This window comes from Eumetopias jubatus, unplaced genomic scaffold, assembly GCF_037043125.1.
Source record: "Eumetopias jubatus isolate StellerSeaLion01/CBP00866 unplaced genomic scaffold, mEumJub1_p1.0 scaffold_16, whole genome shotgun sequence".
Classification (NCBI taxonomy): Eukaryota; Metazoa; Chordata; class Mammalia; order Carnivora; family Otariidae; genus Eumetopias; species Eumetopias jubatus.
The window spans coordinates 78,205,759-78,221,306 of NW_028274822.1; the positions used below are offsets into that span (position 1 = coordinate 78,205,759).

General features: G+C 45.0%; 1 protein-coding gene and 1 long non-coding RNA gene across 6 annotated transcripts in view; one reads left to right on the plus strand and one right to left on the minus strand.

Annotated features, from left to right (window-relative positions):
* The window catches only part of CIT (citron rho-interacting serine/threonine kinase), a 158,899-nt gene extending 154,738 nt beyond the window's left edge, over positions 1 to 4,161 (plus strand). For all 4 annotated transcript variants that reach the window (XM_028116391.2, XM_028116394.2, XM_028116393.2 and 1 more), the window contains 2 exons: positions 2,424 to 2,724; positions 3,755 to 4,161. In XM_028116391.2, coding sequence (XP_027972192.2) covers positions 2,424 to 2,724; positions 3,755 to 3,778 — 325 coding nt within the window. In that variant the 3' untranslated portion in view covers positions 3,779 to 4,161. The remainder of the gene's footprint in view (positions 1 to 2,423; positions 2,725 to 3,754) is intronic.
* LOC114219013 (uncharacterized) lies at positions 2,058 to 8,947 on the minus strand. Of its 2 annotated transcripts, XR_003611290.2 has the most exons (3): positions 8,605 to 8,947; positions 5,905 to 6,127; positions 2,058 to 3,436 (listed from the first exon to the last, which is right to left on the minus strand). It is a non-coding gene; the product is annotated as an uncharacterized LOC114219013 (long non-coding RNA). The 2 variants fall into 2 exon arrangements; XR_015766964.1 differs by lacking the exon at positions 8,605 to 8,947 and having other exon boundaries at positions 5,905 to 8,594.
* Between the last annotated feature and the right edge of the window lie 6,601 nt (positions 8,948 to 15,548).

The following is a 15,548-nucleotide window of genomic DNA, read 5'->3' on the forward strand; positions in this document are numbered from 1 at the left end:
GTGATTCACCACAAGGCCTCACTGACCTGGTCTGTTTAGCAGAGCAGGAAATGTAACTCTTTGCAAACAAACAAAAAAACCCATAAAATTGGCATGGGAGAGCATTGGTCATTAATGGACACAGAGATGGAAGATTGCCCCCTTGGCCTAGAATGATGGGTATTTTCTTTCATTCCATTAATCTAAGCCAACATTCCAAATGGTCTTCTTGGAGCCATCCTTCTTGCTTTATGATGGGCCCCTGTGGACACATTTTATAATTTCCCTTCCATTACAAAGAGGCTTAATATAATTCTCCTACTTGGAATTTATTTATTTTTGTCTTCCATATCTTAAAGCCACATGACTAGAGAGGAATATAAAACTTTATTTCAAGATGTTGAAATCTGAGTTACCTTAAATTTTTTTCCACTGGACATGTAGCACAGGGGGGTTCTGGCTTTCTGGGCATGTTGTCTGGAATCTTCACAGTTAGAGTTGCACAGGGAAACCAGAGAATCACATGAAAATCTTCACAATGAACTGATCACTTATCACATTCTCTCTACTCACCCTTCTGTTTCACTGTAGTGCAGGAATCGGCAAACTTTTTCTGTAAAGGTTCAGATAGTAAATATTTTTGGCTTTGTGGTCCATATGGTCTGTCTCAATTATTCAACTATTGTTGTGTGAAAGCAGCTGTAGACAGTGCCTAACCAGATGGGCATGGCTGTGTTCCAATAAAACTTTATTTATAAGGTCATCTGTCTGGATTTGGCCCTCAAGCTTGCTCTAGAGTCTCTCCTCCCCCAGTAGATGTCTTTGTTTTTCTTGTTTTTATTTTTTTTTAAAGATTTTATTTGAGAGAGAGAGAATGAGAGAGAGAGATCTGAGAGAGAGAGAATGAGAGATAGCATGAGAGGGAAGAGGTTCAGAGGGAGAAGCAGACTCCCTGCTCAGCAGGGAGCTCGATGTGGGACTTGATCCCGGGACTCTGAGCCGAAGGCAGTCGCTTAACCAACTGAGCCACCCAGGCGCCCTGTTTTTCTTGTTTTTAATTATGGGCATTGACAAAAGCAATTCTGGCAGTTAGATCAATAACTGAAGAAAAAAACAACAAATTTGGCCCCTTTCAAAGAGAAGGATTTAAATATCAAGGATTAAGATAGGCCTCTGGGAAAATCAATGACACTTTCATTTTTTAAGAAATGACTTTGACTTTACTGCAGAAGTCCAACATTGACAGAAAGTATGTCATTGAGCATATTAGCATACAATTTTGCGAAAATTAGAGCAAGTTAAATCAGTATGTGATTCATACTTGGCTCATTCTTAGAATCGGCACATAATTCCAATTGTAATTTCGATTTTAATAATAATGAGGATAAATTTACTTTCTTGATTTCTACTTCTATTTTCTGAGATAAAGCCCCAATCAAAATATGTTCTCCAAGTAATATTCTCTATAAAATGTGCCCATTTTAAGTAGGTTCCCTTTTCCTAGCTCTAATTGTGCTGAGATGATGAGGATTGAGTACTTTTTCTTCCCATTGGAGTGGGAAGGAATTGACTCTCAGTTCTGTTTCTGGATCTCACTTCTTCAGAGAGATGGTTAGGGCTGTATCTGCTGAAATCTTCATTTGAAATTTCCAGGCCAGAGCTGGATGGAGGGTTGGATGGGCCATACAAAAAGGCCCCAGTGTTTTCAATTGTTGGGTTATTACTATAAACCTTTGGGGCCAGGGACATGTTTTGAGCCAACTGTACTGTTTTTATTTGTCCTGCTCAGTTTTCTAATTCTGTCAGGCCTGATCCCCACACCTCTCACATCAGTATTAGGTGCCAAAGGGGCTTGGAAAGCCACCTGGAAGGAGAGGTGACTGAGCACCAGGCCGGGGGGCGGGGGCAGAGATGGCAGCTGACAGTGATGAGCACAGGCTTTCTCAAAATTGCTCCCTTGTATCAAGGGCCTGGTAGCAGTCTCAACCCCTAAATGAAGACTTCCTTCTGTGCCTTCTAGGCTCTGCAAAATACTAGGCCAGTAGGATACAGGGCGGGGGTTAGGATGTCAAACTGACCTGTGTCAGAGTCCCAGCTCTGCAGCTCCAGGTTCTTGTCTGAACGGTGAGGGTCATGCTTGTTCCTAGCTTGTGGAGCTGTTATGGTGATTCAATGAGTCGAAGCACATAAAGAGCTTAGCACAGGGTTGGGCACACAGTAGGTGCTCAGTGAAAACCTGCACTGAGAGCAGGAAGCTTGTTTTTTGGGGCTTTGTCATCTTTCTTTCCCTGTCCTCACTACCTAAAGAAAACAAAAAGCCTGAAGAACTCCAGGTGGGATCTTTTCTACTAAAGATTGGGGCATGGGTGTTTCTCAGAGGAGGAAGATGCCCCTTTGGGGTTATGACTTCTCAGCTCCGCATCTCCCTTTCCTGTTGCCTGCAGCCCCAATAAGCGAGGCCCGCCAACGTACAACGAGCACATCACCAAGCGTGTGGCCTCTAGCCCGGCACCACCGGAAGGCCCCAGCCACCCGCGAGAGCCAAGCACACCCCACCGCTACCGGGAGGGGCGGACGGAGCTGCGCAGGGACAAGTCTCCTGGCCGCCCCCTGGAGCGGGAGAAGTCCCCAGGCCGGATGCTCAGCACGCGGAGGGAACGCTCCCCTGGGAGGCTGTTTGAAGACAGCAGCCGGGGCCGGCTGCCTGTGGGAGCCGTGAGGACCCCACTGTCCCAGGTCAACAAGGTCAGGCACATCCTGAGGCCAGAGGAGTGACCTGGGGAGCTGAGGGCCCTTCAGGGCCACTGTTGGAGAAAAAAAAAGGGGGGGGGGATTTTTTTATCAGATTTTTCAGGACATATAGCAAGTTTAGGAAGAAAACATTTAAGAGGGCTTTCTAAGCAGATGGATGATGTGTACATGTGTACCTCAAAATGTAATAGCTACCCTAGGGTAGATCATTCCCTTCCCCAGAGGCAACCAGTGTTAGCAGTTTCTAGAGATATTCTGGGCGTATAAGCAAGTATGTGTGCGTATCCTCCCTTCTTAAACACAAATGATAGCATACTACACAAAATGTTTACGCCTTATTTTTTTCAAGTGCATATACAGGTACACACGTGCACCGAGAACTTTTTTTGGAGGGCTACACAGAAACTGGGAACACTGGTTGCCTTCTAGAACTTGGAGCCTTTTGAAATCTCTAAATCGTATGCTTGTGTTATCTGTGTAAGTTTTCCAGTTAGCGAATAAAGAGATGGTGGGAGGTCTTGAAGACAAGGGGGCCCCCATGAGCAGGGGGAGGGTCTGAGTGCTTGGTGCCTCCTCGGCAGGCTAGCCAGTTCCAGGGGCCCCCTCTGGACAGCACAGCCACCTTTCTGTCCCAGGGGGCCAGGAGGGGGGCTGGTTTTCTAGATCACATTCTCCTAATGCCACCTGCAGGTCACTGTTGGGACCCCTGCCAATAAAGAGAAGAGGAAAAGCCAGTCAGTGTTTCTTCTCAGCCCCTCTGATTTACCGATAAAATGGGGACAAGTGTATGTGTATGTGTAACAGAGATCCATCCATAGCTTTGGAGAATTTTCCGTGAATTACATTGCCTGACGAACCCCGAGCTCAGTGGCTTGGCTCTCCTCGCCGCTGCTGGCCTGGGCAGCACTCGGCGTTAACGGCCACAGGGAGACCAAGTGTGGCACGCTTCCTACTGGGATTACGTGGGGCGAGCCCAGGGACTCCTGGCCCCCTCAGCTAAAACTCCTCCTTATTTTGCTCCTAGGTCTGGGACCAGTCTTCAGTGTAAATCTCAGCCAGGAAAACCAACTTCTCATCTTAATCTGCAGGAAAATACCAAACACTCTAAGGAACTCTGCTGAAGGGGCCCCCAGCACCCATCTGCTCAGCCACCCCAAGGCACAGCTGGGCCCAGAGCCACCTCAGTGTGGACACCCTGCATCCAGGCGGTGCAGGGGCCGAGGCTCTTAGGAGCTGTCAGCGCCTTCCTGCAGTCATCCTCTGTGCACTTTGTTACTCTTTCAGAGCATTCATAAACTTTTATACCTAGCTCTAGCCTGTACCGGTTCATCAAAGGAAACCAACCTGCGCTAACTACACCGTGGTTAGAATCCTATTTAATAGCTACTTTAAGATCCTAGGGTTGGTTGGATTTCCTTTTTTTTTTTTTTTTTAAGACAACAGAATTCTTAATAGATTTGAATAGCAATGTATTTCCCGTTGTAGTTATTTTTAGCTAGATCACACCATCAGGTCTTTGCTCTGGAAACGTATTGTGGAAGAGTCCCCGCCAGTTGGCCAACCTCCTGAGCTCATGTAGGTTCATTCTTATCCCAGTCCATCCTCGCAGATGGCCCTGTTTTACCCAGGGTGACATCTTAGCCAAATGTTTACTGTTCTCATTGCCTTTTATGGCCTTGACGACTTCCCCTCCCACCAGCTGAGAATGTACAGAGGTCATCGGGCCTCAGCTTGGAGGCAGTGACTTGGGGCAATGGGACCTCAAGGAGCTCTCCCTCCCTGCCCCGCAGCGTCATCTCCCCAGCCTGCTGTCCCTGCTTTCCACATAGCTTGGGCCAGGAAAGCATGCAATAGACTTGCTCGGAGCCCAGCATTAAGGAGTCTCTGGGTCCGCGAGGGGACCGGGGGCGCCTACTTCCTGTCCACGACAGTGCATTGTTCCCCACCCTGGGATGGGAAGAGTCCCGTCCGGGAGTTCTGCATGGCGGTTCACTGCATGTGCTGCCCCCCCCCCCCCACCGCCGCCCCCGACCTGGCTGCCCCCCTTGGGTTGCTCTGCCGATGTACTAGTACCATACCACAGCTCCCGCTGAATTGAGACCCTCTGACCACTTGCCAACTCACTGGCCCCAACAAGCTGCAGTCTGTAGCACTGAACCACCAACCAAACGCTCAAGCCTTACGACCGGAGAAGGATTTCAGCAAACCACCAACTCACACTTTCCCGCTTCCCTGCCGACTCCCTCGTGGATGACTCTGTGTTCACACACAATCCAGCAGGGTTCTACCCCCACGAAACTGTGACTTCCCAAGGGAGCCTTTCCCTAGGGCTGAACGAAGACCAGGAAGTTCGAGAGCACCGCGGCCCCTCCTCCGCCTCTGCTGGGGTTGGGAGGTCCTCCCTTAGGTGCAGCGCGGCGCACACGGGTTCTCTCTCGACCCGCTACCAGAATGCAAAATTCCTGGCAACTGGTAAAGCAGCAACCTAGAGGCTTTGCAGTTGGCAAGCTAACTAGCGGCCTTATTTCTGCCTTTAATCTCCCATAAGGCATCTCTTGCTTCAGATTCTCCATGACTCTTAGGCCTCAAACCACCAAGGCACATCCTAGGTAGGCTGAAAGGTAGACCTGTTTCCACCACCGCAGGTGAACATAACCACATTTCCACCCACATTGTCCGCAGTTCAGATTACTTTCCAGATTGCAACCTGGCCCAAATCCCAGCTCCTTCCTGCTAGTCTCTTAACCTAAGTGCTTTCTTGTTTGGAACGCCTGTGTCCCTCCCTCATGTTGTTAACGGCCTTGGCAGGTGTCACACTGTTGTTTTATGTGTTGCTTGGAGTCTTTGGGGTCATACTGCATCCCCTCCCTTCCCCAGGGCAGATCAGATTGAATGTTTGCTGAAGTTTTTGTCTCTTGGTCCACAAGTATTTGGAAAGGTCACTGAAAACTGGTCTTTCAGTCTTGGCATTTCATTTAGGATCTCCATGAGAAATGGGCTTCTTGAGCCCGGAAAGTGTATATCGTGTGTCTCATTTGTGAAATGCTTCCTGCTATAGAACTAGCTCAAAAGACTGTACATATTTACAAGAAACTTTATATTCGTAAAAAAAAAAAAGGAAATTGAATTGGTTTCTACTTTTTTATTGTAAAAGGTGCATTTTTCAACACTTACTTTTGGTTTCAACGGTGGTAGTTGTGGACAGCCATCTTCACTGGAGGGTGGGAAGCTCCGTGGGACCACCAAGATGCCAGCAGGAAATACCGGACCACGAAATTGCAGTCAAAAGCTTATTAGCAAAAGCAAGATTTTAGGTCTCCAAAAGTACAGGCTTTTTCTTCATTACCTTTTTTATTCAGGATGAGGAAAAGAACACAAGGAACAATTCAAGATCCACCTGAAGAGGAATGAACTTTGTTGTTAAACAATAGTGAAATAAAGCAATGATCTAAAATGTGTGCTTTCGTGCAATGACCTCTTCTTTTCTTGAGAGACTACTAAACACCCTAAGCACTGGGCCCGTGCCAGCACAGTCTTGTTATCATGGCCTGGGACCTTGCTTCCTTTTTCTGGCTGAGGGTGGGGTGGGGGAGGGGGGTCAGGGAACGATACAGAGGTCTGAGCACACTGCTCTCCTGGCGTCAAGAAGTTGGGTCATTATTTCCCGTGAACCACAGACTGGTGGTTAGGTCACTTTATAGGACTGCAGAACTGGAGAGCTCCGAATGCAAACAGGCCATCTTGAAAGGCTTACTTGAGAATGGATTACCTAGTTCTCCTATAATGCAGCTAACCAAGAAAACAGGTCACCTTAAAATCTCTCTCATCCATTTTAAGGCCGTGGGGAATTTTTTTTTTTTAAAGATTTTATTTATTTTATTTGAGAGAGAGAGAGAATGATAGATAGAAAGCACGAGAGGGAAGAGGGTCAGAGGGAGAAGCAGACTCCCTGCTGAGCAGGAAGCCCGATGTGGGACCCGATCCCGGGACTCCAGGATCATGACCTGAGCCGAAGGCAGTCGCTTAACCAACTGAGCCACCCAGGTGCCCTAGGCCGTGGGGAATTTAACGATGTAGATTTCCTTGGAGGAGTTCAGATCAAGATAATTTAAAATGTAAATACTTCTGTTTTTAACTAGATGGATTTTTAGAGTCTGTGAGGTTGATTTTTTTCCATGATTTTTTAGTTTGTTAGTATAAACTCTGCTTGATCCGGACAAACATCAGTTTTGGCAAATGGTGATTTCTTTCATGGTTCCTGTTGCTTTTACTCTTTGATTTTTATTTTCCAATGAAGTAATGTGACCACAGTCACAATCTTACTTGTAGGGTTGTATCTGACATGGCTTGTTACAGGAACTGTAGTTGCAATTCTGTTCCACTTTACTGTTGGAGCTAAAAATCTGCCAAAGGTCGTAACTATAAGAAGGGAAATAATTCATAAGATGAACAAGGAAAAATGTTCGAACCTCTCTTACAATCCTGGGGAAAGTCCATTAAATACCAACCCCCCATATCAGTTAATGAGAATTCTCGGCAGCCACAGAATACTTCAAAAGCATAAACAGTTTGGTTCCAAAAGGAATGTTCCAGAAAGCTTCTCTGGACCCTAAGGAATGACATCAAAGAAACAACCAACAAATTACTCAGCCACATCATAAAATGAGGCCCAGCGTTCCAGGGTGCCACCACTCTTTTTTAAGATTCTGTTTTGAGAGGGAGCATGCACAAGGGAGGGGCAGGGGAAGAGGGAGAAGCAGGCTCCCCACTAAGCAGGGAGCCTGATGTGGGGCTTGATCCCAGGGATCATGACCTGAGCCAAAGGCAGACGCTTAACCAACTGAGCCCCCCAGGCGCCCCACCATTCCTTTCTTAAACACAGAATCAGACGTCACGTGTTCTATGTTGACAACTTAATTTTCATGAGACTAAAGACGCTGATTGCACAGCAAATTTCGTAACCATGCAACTTTAGGATATGGAGATTTAGGCCAGAAAGAGATAATTTGCTTAATGGGACTGAAGTTTTTCTTCAGAACTGGGCCTCTTGAATCTGATTTGCTTTAGCAAACATCCATGCCCATTGACGTCTAAGGCATTAGGACGAGGCCTACAGGGGTAGGAGCCGCTAAGCTTCTGCTCATAACAACAGTTGAATAGGCCTGTTCCGGTGGTTCTAAAGCACTGGACTTTGCTCCCCTACCTTGAGGACATCAGACAATGTCTGCATTTTTTTTTAAATTTTATTTATTTTTTGACAGAGACACAGCGAGAGAGGGAACACAAGCAGGGGGAGTGGGAGAGGGAGAAGCAGGCTTCCCGCTTAGCAGGGAGCCCGATGTGGGGCTCAATCCCAGGACCCTGGGATCATGACCTGAGCCGAAGGCAGACGCCTAACGACTGACCCACCCAGGCGCCCCTATCTGCAGACATTTTTGATCGTCTAGTGGGTCCTACAGTGTACAGGGCAGCCCCCACTCCCAACAAGATTCATATCAGGTCCAAGTGTCAGTAGTGCCAAGGTTGAGAAGTCTTGGCCTGTTCTGGTCAGATTTCTCTCTGGGCAGTTTCAATAGTGCTTATGATGTCTACAGCACGGAGACTGTGGTGCTAGGCATACAATGTTTATATGAGAAAAATGTTTTATCATTTCCCTAATCAAGTATTGCTTTATTTTCCAAAGCTGGGGAGGGTGAGGCTAGTGGAAATATAGTACAGTGTTGATCACTTGGCTTTCCCTTGAGTCTATCAATGATTAATGGAACTCTGTTTACCCTGAGGTAGAGGAGAGAACTTCGAAAACGACTTCCCTACTCTATGCAACTCAGGCTGTCTTTCAGAGAACCACAAAAAGGAAAAAGAAAGTTGACTCACGGTACAGACAATTTTCCAGATGAGACGGGTGAATTCACTCCGGGGGTAGTAGAAAAGGTGGCAATGAGAGCTGGTGTCCTCATCCTGGCAAAGGCCCAAACTGAGGGCAAAAAGGGCTAGGAGTGGGAGCTGACCAGAGACAGGGCAGGCCCCCCAGCCTGGGGTCTCTGGCTGCTCCAGCTTTCAGGATCCTCTCCACGGGTCTGACTCACCGCAGTAATGGCGCTCAGGAAGGCCCTGCAGATGTTATTACAACAGGAGGGATGACTCAGGCTTTAGGAGAAATGGACGCGGGGCGCCTGGGTGGCTCAGTCGGTTGGGCATCTGCCTTCGGCTCAGGTCATGGTCCCAGGGTCCTGGGATCGAGCCCCGCATCGGGCTCCCTGCTCGGCGGGGAGCCTACTTCTCCCTCTCCCACTCCCCCTGCTTGTGTTCCCTCTCTTGCTATCACTGTCAAATAAATAAATAAAATCTTAAAAAAAAGAAGAAGAAATGCACGTGTGCTTTGTAACTTCCTTATTTTCTCCTGAAGACAATTATCATTGGCACTCTGGGTCAGAAGGCTCTGGCTTGTTCCTCCACTAATTTGCTGGTCAATAGAAGTGCTAAGGAGGGATCCTTCAGAAGCTGAATGGAGATGTGAGTGGTCCATAGACTTGGATCCTCATTAATTCATTCAAACTGTTCATAAACACCGGTAGAGAATCAGGTATTGGGAGAACTAAATTGCATGTTCAGAAATGAAACTGTGCTCATCTAGAAATAATGGGTGTTGAACCAAATAACATTTTACTCTTCTCTCAGTGGTTGTCTCTGACCTCAGCCACGGATGAGATCACTTTGATGTTCTGGGTTTTTAATCTTGGCTTTTGGAGTTTGGAAGTTTCCTACTTGAGCGAGTTGAGGGGTTGGCATTTTTGTCCTTTCTGGCCTCCTGACTTCCTGTTTGTGGCCGTATTCCATCCATGTTGTAAAGGCTTTGTGGCTCCCAACAAGAAAGGAGTCCTAGGATCATCTAGGCTAGTCCAACCCCTCTCAGTTTTCAGAGGAGGAAGTCAAGCTAAGAGGGGCGATGAGACCTGCCCAAGGTCACACAGCTAGTCAGCACCTGAACTAGATCAACATCCCTAATTTCATTCCAGCATTGACACTGGGGGGGAAAGGGGAGACTGCCGACTCCAACGTGAAGTTAGTCTTTGACTTCAGAGCACTATTTGTGGTTTCAGAGCACTATTGATTTCCCTCACATTTATACCCATAAGTGAAGCCAGAAGAAGGAAAGAAAAGAAAGAGCTTTGCCTGGGTCCTTTGATCTTTGGTTTCAGTATTTTGACATATGGTCCTATTGACCCAATACCATTTTACATGTTAGGAATGTGAAGGCCTTACCTTTGGCTCTATAGGTTCATTTGTATATACATTTCCAGAAGGAAGAATACATCTTCATTCAAAAGCATTTTGGGTTCCAGGACAAACAAACTGAAAGCATTTGTGATCACCAAACCAGGCCTACAAGAAATATTGAAAGGGGTCCTCTAAGCAAAGAGGGAGCCTAAAAGTAACATAGACCAGAAAGGAACAGAGATATACAATAAGAGTCACCCTACACGCAATACGATGGCACTAAATTCCTATCTTTCAGTAGTTACCCTGAATGTAAATGGGCTAAGTGCCCCAATCAAAAGACACAGGGTATCGGATTGGATAAAAAAACAAGACCCATCGATATGCTGTTTGCAAGAGACTCATTTTAGACCCAAAGACACCCCCAGATCGAAAGTGAGGGGGTGGAAAACCATTTACCATGCTAATGGACATCAAAAGAAAGCTGGGTGGCAATCCTTATATCAGACAAATTAGATTTTAAACCAAAGACCATAATAAGAGATGAGGAAGGACACTACATCATACTTAAAGGGTCTATCCACGAGAAGATCTAACACTTTTAAATATCTATGCCCCTAACATGGGAGCAACCAATTAGATAAGCCAGTTAATAACAAAATCAAAGAAACACATCAACAATAATACAATAATAGTGGGGGACTTTAACAACCCCCTCACTGAAATGGACAGATCATCTAAGCAAAAGAGCAACTAGGAAACAAGGGCTTTAAATGACACACTGGACCAGATGGACTTCACAAGATATATTCAAAACATTCCATCCCAAAGCAACAAATACACATTCTTCTCTAATGCACGTGGAACATTCTCCAGAATAGATCACATCCTGGGTCACAAATCAGGACTCAACTGGTACCAAAAAACTGGGATCATTCCCCACCTTTTTTCAGACGACAATGCTTTGAAACTGGAACTCAGTCACAAGAGGAAAGTTGGAAAGAACTCAAATACATGAAGTCTAAAGAGCATCCTACTAAAGAATGACTGGGTCAGGGCGCCTGGGTGGCTCAGTTGTTAAGCGTCTGCCTTTGGCTCAGGTCATGATCCCAGGGCCCTGGGATCGAGCCGCGCACTGGGCTCCCTGCTCCGCGGGGAGCCGCTTCTCTGTCTCCCACCCGCCCCGCTTGTGTTAGTTAGTTAGTAAATAAATAAATATAAATAAATATCTTAAAAAAAATGAATGCAACTAAAAATTCTCCAGAGTTCAATATTCTTTCATGTTTTTATCCCACCCACTTCCCAGACTCTTTGTATTCAGTGTATTCTCTGACAATGTAAAAGTTCCTTTTGTTGTTCTCTGAATTGTACTCACGCATTTCTCTTTGTGATTTTTCTCTCAAATCCACAGTTGCTTAAAACAATGGTGTATTGTAACTTTACTTGAATTACCTTGACAACACCGTTTTACAGATCTGAAACAATCTGATGTCTATAAAGGAAGACAATGATTGCTTTCAATAAGAAGTTTTTAAGTATTAAAAAAGTGTCCACAAAAAAAAAAAATGAATGGGTCAACCAGGAAATTAAAGAATTAAAAAAATTCATGGAAACAAATGAAAACAAAACGGTTCAAAATCTTTGGGATGCAGCAAAGGCAGTCCTAAGAGGCAAGCAGACAGCGATACAGCCTTTCTCAAGAAATAAGAAAGGTCTCAAATACACAACCTAACCCTACACCTAAAGGAGCTGGAGAAAGAAAAGCAAATAAAGTCTAAACCCAGCAGAAGAAGAGAAATAATAATAAGATCAGAGCAGAAATCAATGAAACAGAAACCAAAAGAACAGTAGAACAGATCAACAAAACTAGGAGCTGGTTCTTTGAATTAGTAAAATTGATAAAGCCCTGGCCGACTTATCAAAAAGAGAGAGGACCCAAATAAATAAAATCATCAATGAAAGAGGAGAGATCACATCAACACCAAAGAAATACAAATAACTTTAAGAACATTTGAGCAACTATATGCCAACAAATTAGACAATCTGGAAGAAATGGATGCATTCCTAGGGATGTATCAACTACCAAAACTGAACCAGGAAGAAATAGAAAACATGACCAGCAAGGAAATTGAAGCAGTAATCAAAAATCTTCCAACAACCCAGGCCAGGTGTCTTCCCAGGGGAATTCTACCAAACATTAAAGAAGAATTAATACCTATTCTTCAGAAACTGTTCCAAAAAATAGAAATGGAAGGAAAACTTCCAAACTCATTTTATGAGGCCAGCATTACCTTGATCCCAAAACCAAAGACCCCATCAAAAAGGAGAATTACAGGGCGCCTGGGTGGCTCAGTTGGTTAAGCGACTGCCTTCGGCTCAGGTCATGGTCCTGGAGTCCCAGGATCGAGTCCCGCATTGGGCTTCCTGCTCAGCGGGGAGTCTGCTTCTCCCTCTGACCCTCTTCCCTCTCGTGCTTTCTCTCTCTCATTCTCTCTCTCTCTGAAATAAATAAATAAAATCTTTAAAAAAAAAATGAGAATTACAGACCAATGTCCCTGATGAACATGGATGAAAAAATTCTCACCAAAATACTAGCCAATAGGATCCAACAGTACACTAAAAGGATTATTCACTACGACCAAGTGGGACTTATTCCTGGGCTGCAAGGTTGGTTCAACATCTGCAAATCAATGTGATACAGTACATTAATAAAAGAAAGAACAGGAGCGCCTGGGTGGCTCAGTCGTTGGGCATCTATCTGCCTTTGGCTCGGGTCGTGATCCCGGGATCCTGGGATCAAGCCCTGCGTTGGGCTCCCTGCCCCGTGGGAAGCCTGCTTCTCCCTCTCCCACTGTGTTCCCTCTCTCGCTGTGTCTCTGTCAAATAAATAAAACCTTAAAAAAAAAAAAGAACAAAAACCATAGGATCCTCTCAACAGATGGAGAAAAAGCATTTGACAAAGTACAGCATCCTTTCTTGATTAAAACTCTTCACAGTGTAGCAATAGAGGGTACATACCTCAATATAATAAAAGCCACCTATGAAAAACCCACAGCAAATATTCTCATTGGGGAAAAACAGAGCTTTTCCCCTAAGGTCAGGAACACGGCAGGGATGTCCACTCTCACCACTGCTATTCAACACAGTACTAGAAGTCCTAGCCACAGCAATCAGACAACAAAAAGAAAGAAAAGGCATCCAAATTGGCAAAGAAGTAAAACTCTCACTCTTCGCAGGTGACATGATACTCTATGTAGAAAACCCAAAAGACTCCACCCCAAAATTGCTAGAACTCATACAGGAATTCAGCAAAGTGGCAGAATATAAAATCAATGCACAGAAATCAGTTGCATTTCTATACACCAACAAGGCAGAAGAGAGAATTTAAGGAGTCAATCCCATTTACAATTGCACCCAAAACCGTAAGATACCATAAAATATCTAACCAACGAGGCAAAAAATCTGTACTCAGAAAACTCCAGAATACTCATGAAAGAAATTGAGGATGACACAAAGAAATGGAAAAACGTTCCATGCTCACAGATAGGAAGAACAAATGTTGTGAAAATCTCTACGCTACCTAGAGCAATCTACGTAGTTAATGCTATCTTTGTTAAAATATCATCAACTTTTTTCACAGAAATGGAACAAATAATCCTAAAATTTGTATGGAACCAGAAAAGACCCCAAATAGCCAAAGGAATGTTGAATATTAAAAGCAAAGCTGGTGGCACCAGAATTCCGGACTTCAAGCTCTATTACAAAGCTGTAATCATCAAGACAGTATGGTATTGGCACAAAAACAGACACATAGATCAGTGGAAAAGAATAGAGAGCCCAGAAATGGACCCTCAACCCTATGGTCAACTAATCTTCAACAAAGCAGGAAAGAATGTCCAATGGAAAAAAGACAGTCTCTTCAACAAATGGTGTTGGGAAAATTGGACAGCCACATTGCAGAAGAATGAAACTGGACCATTTCCTTACACCACACACAAAAATAGACTCAAAATGGATGAAAGACCTAAATGTGAGACAGGAATCTATCAAAACCCTCGAGGAGAACACAGGCAGCAACTTCCTCCTAGAAACATCGCCAAAGGCAAGGGAAGCAAGGGCAAAAATGAACTATTGGGACTTCATCAAGATAAAAAGCTTTTGCACAGCAAAGGAAATAGTCAACAAAACCAAAAGACAACCCATAGAATGGGAGAAGATATTTGCAAATGACATATCAGATAAAGGGCTAGTATCCAACATCTATAAAGAACTTATCAAACTCAACACCCGAAGAACAAATAATCCGATCAAGAATTGGGCAGAAGAGGGCGCCTGGGTGGCTCAGTCATTAAGCGTCTGCCTTCGGCTCAGGTCATGATCCCAGGGTCCTGGGATCAAGCCCCACATCAGGCTCCCTGCTCAGCGGGGAGCCTGCTTCTCCCTCTCCCACTCCCCCTGCTTGTGTTCCCTCTCTTGCTGTCTCTGTCAAATAAATAAAATCTTAAAAAAAAAAAAATGGGCAGAAGACATGAACAGACATTTCTCCAAAGAAGACATCCAAATGGCCAACACATGAAAAATTGCTCAACATCACTCAGCATCAGGGGAAATACAAATCAAAACCATAATGAGATACCACACACTAGTCAGAATGGCTAAAATTAACAAGTCAGGAAAAGACAGATGTTGGCGAGGATGCAGAGAAAGGGGAACCCTCCTACACTGTTGGTGGGAATGCAAGCTGGTGCAGCCACTCTGGAAAACAGTATGCAGGTTCCTCAAAAAGTTGAAAATGGAGGGCGCCTGGGTGGCTCAGTTGGTTAGGCGACTGCCTTCGGCTCAGGTCATGATCCTGGAGTCCCAGGATCGAGTCCTGCATCGGGCTCCCTGCTCAGCGGGGAGTCTGCTTCTCCTTCTGACCCTCCCCTCTCTCATGCTAATAAATAAAATCTTAAAAACAAAAAAATTTGAAAATGGAGCTACCCTATGACTTGGCATTTGCACTACTGGGTATGTACCCCAAAGATACAAATGTAGTGATCCAAAGGGGTACCTGCACCCCAGTGTTTATAGCAGCAATGTCCACAATAGCCAAGCTATGGAAAGAACCTAGATGTCCATCGACAGATGAATGGATAGAGAAGATGTGGTGTGTGTACACACACACACACACACACTGAAATATTATGCAGCCATCAAAAAATGAAATCTTGCCATTTGCAACGACATGGATAGATTAAAGGGTATTATGCTAAGTGAAATAAGTCAATCAGAGAAAAGATAATGATCATATGATCTCGCTGATATGTAGAATTTGAGAAACAAGACAGAGGATCATGGGGGAAGAGAGGAAAAAAATCAATCAGGACAAAAATCACAGAGGGAGGCAAACCATGAGAGACTCAATCTCAGGAAGAAAACTGAGGGTGGCTGGAGGGGAAGGAGGGTGGGAGGGCTGGGGGGCTGGGGGATGGACCCTGGGGAGGGTGTGTGCTACGGTGAGCGCTGTGAAGTGTGTAAGACTGATGAATCACAGACCTGGACCTCTGAAACAATTATATGTTAATAAGCAATTTGGGTTAAGCTTTAACCATGAAACC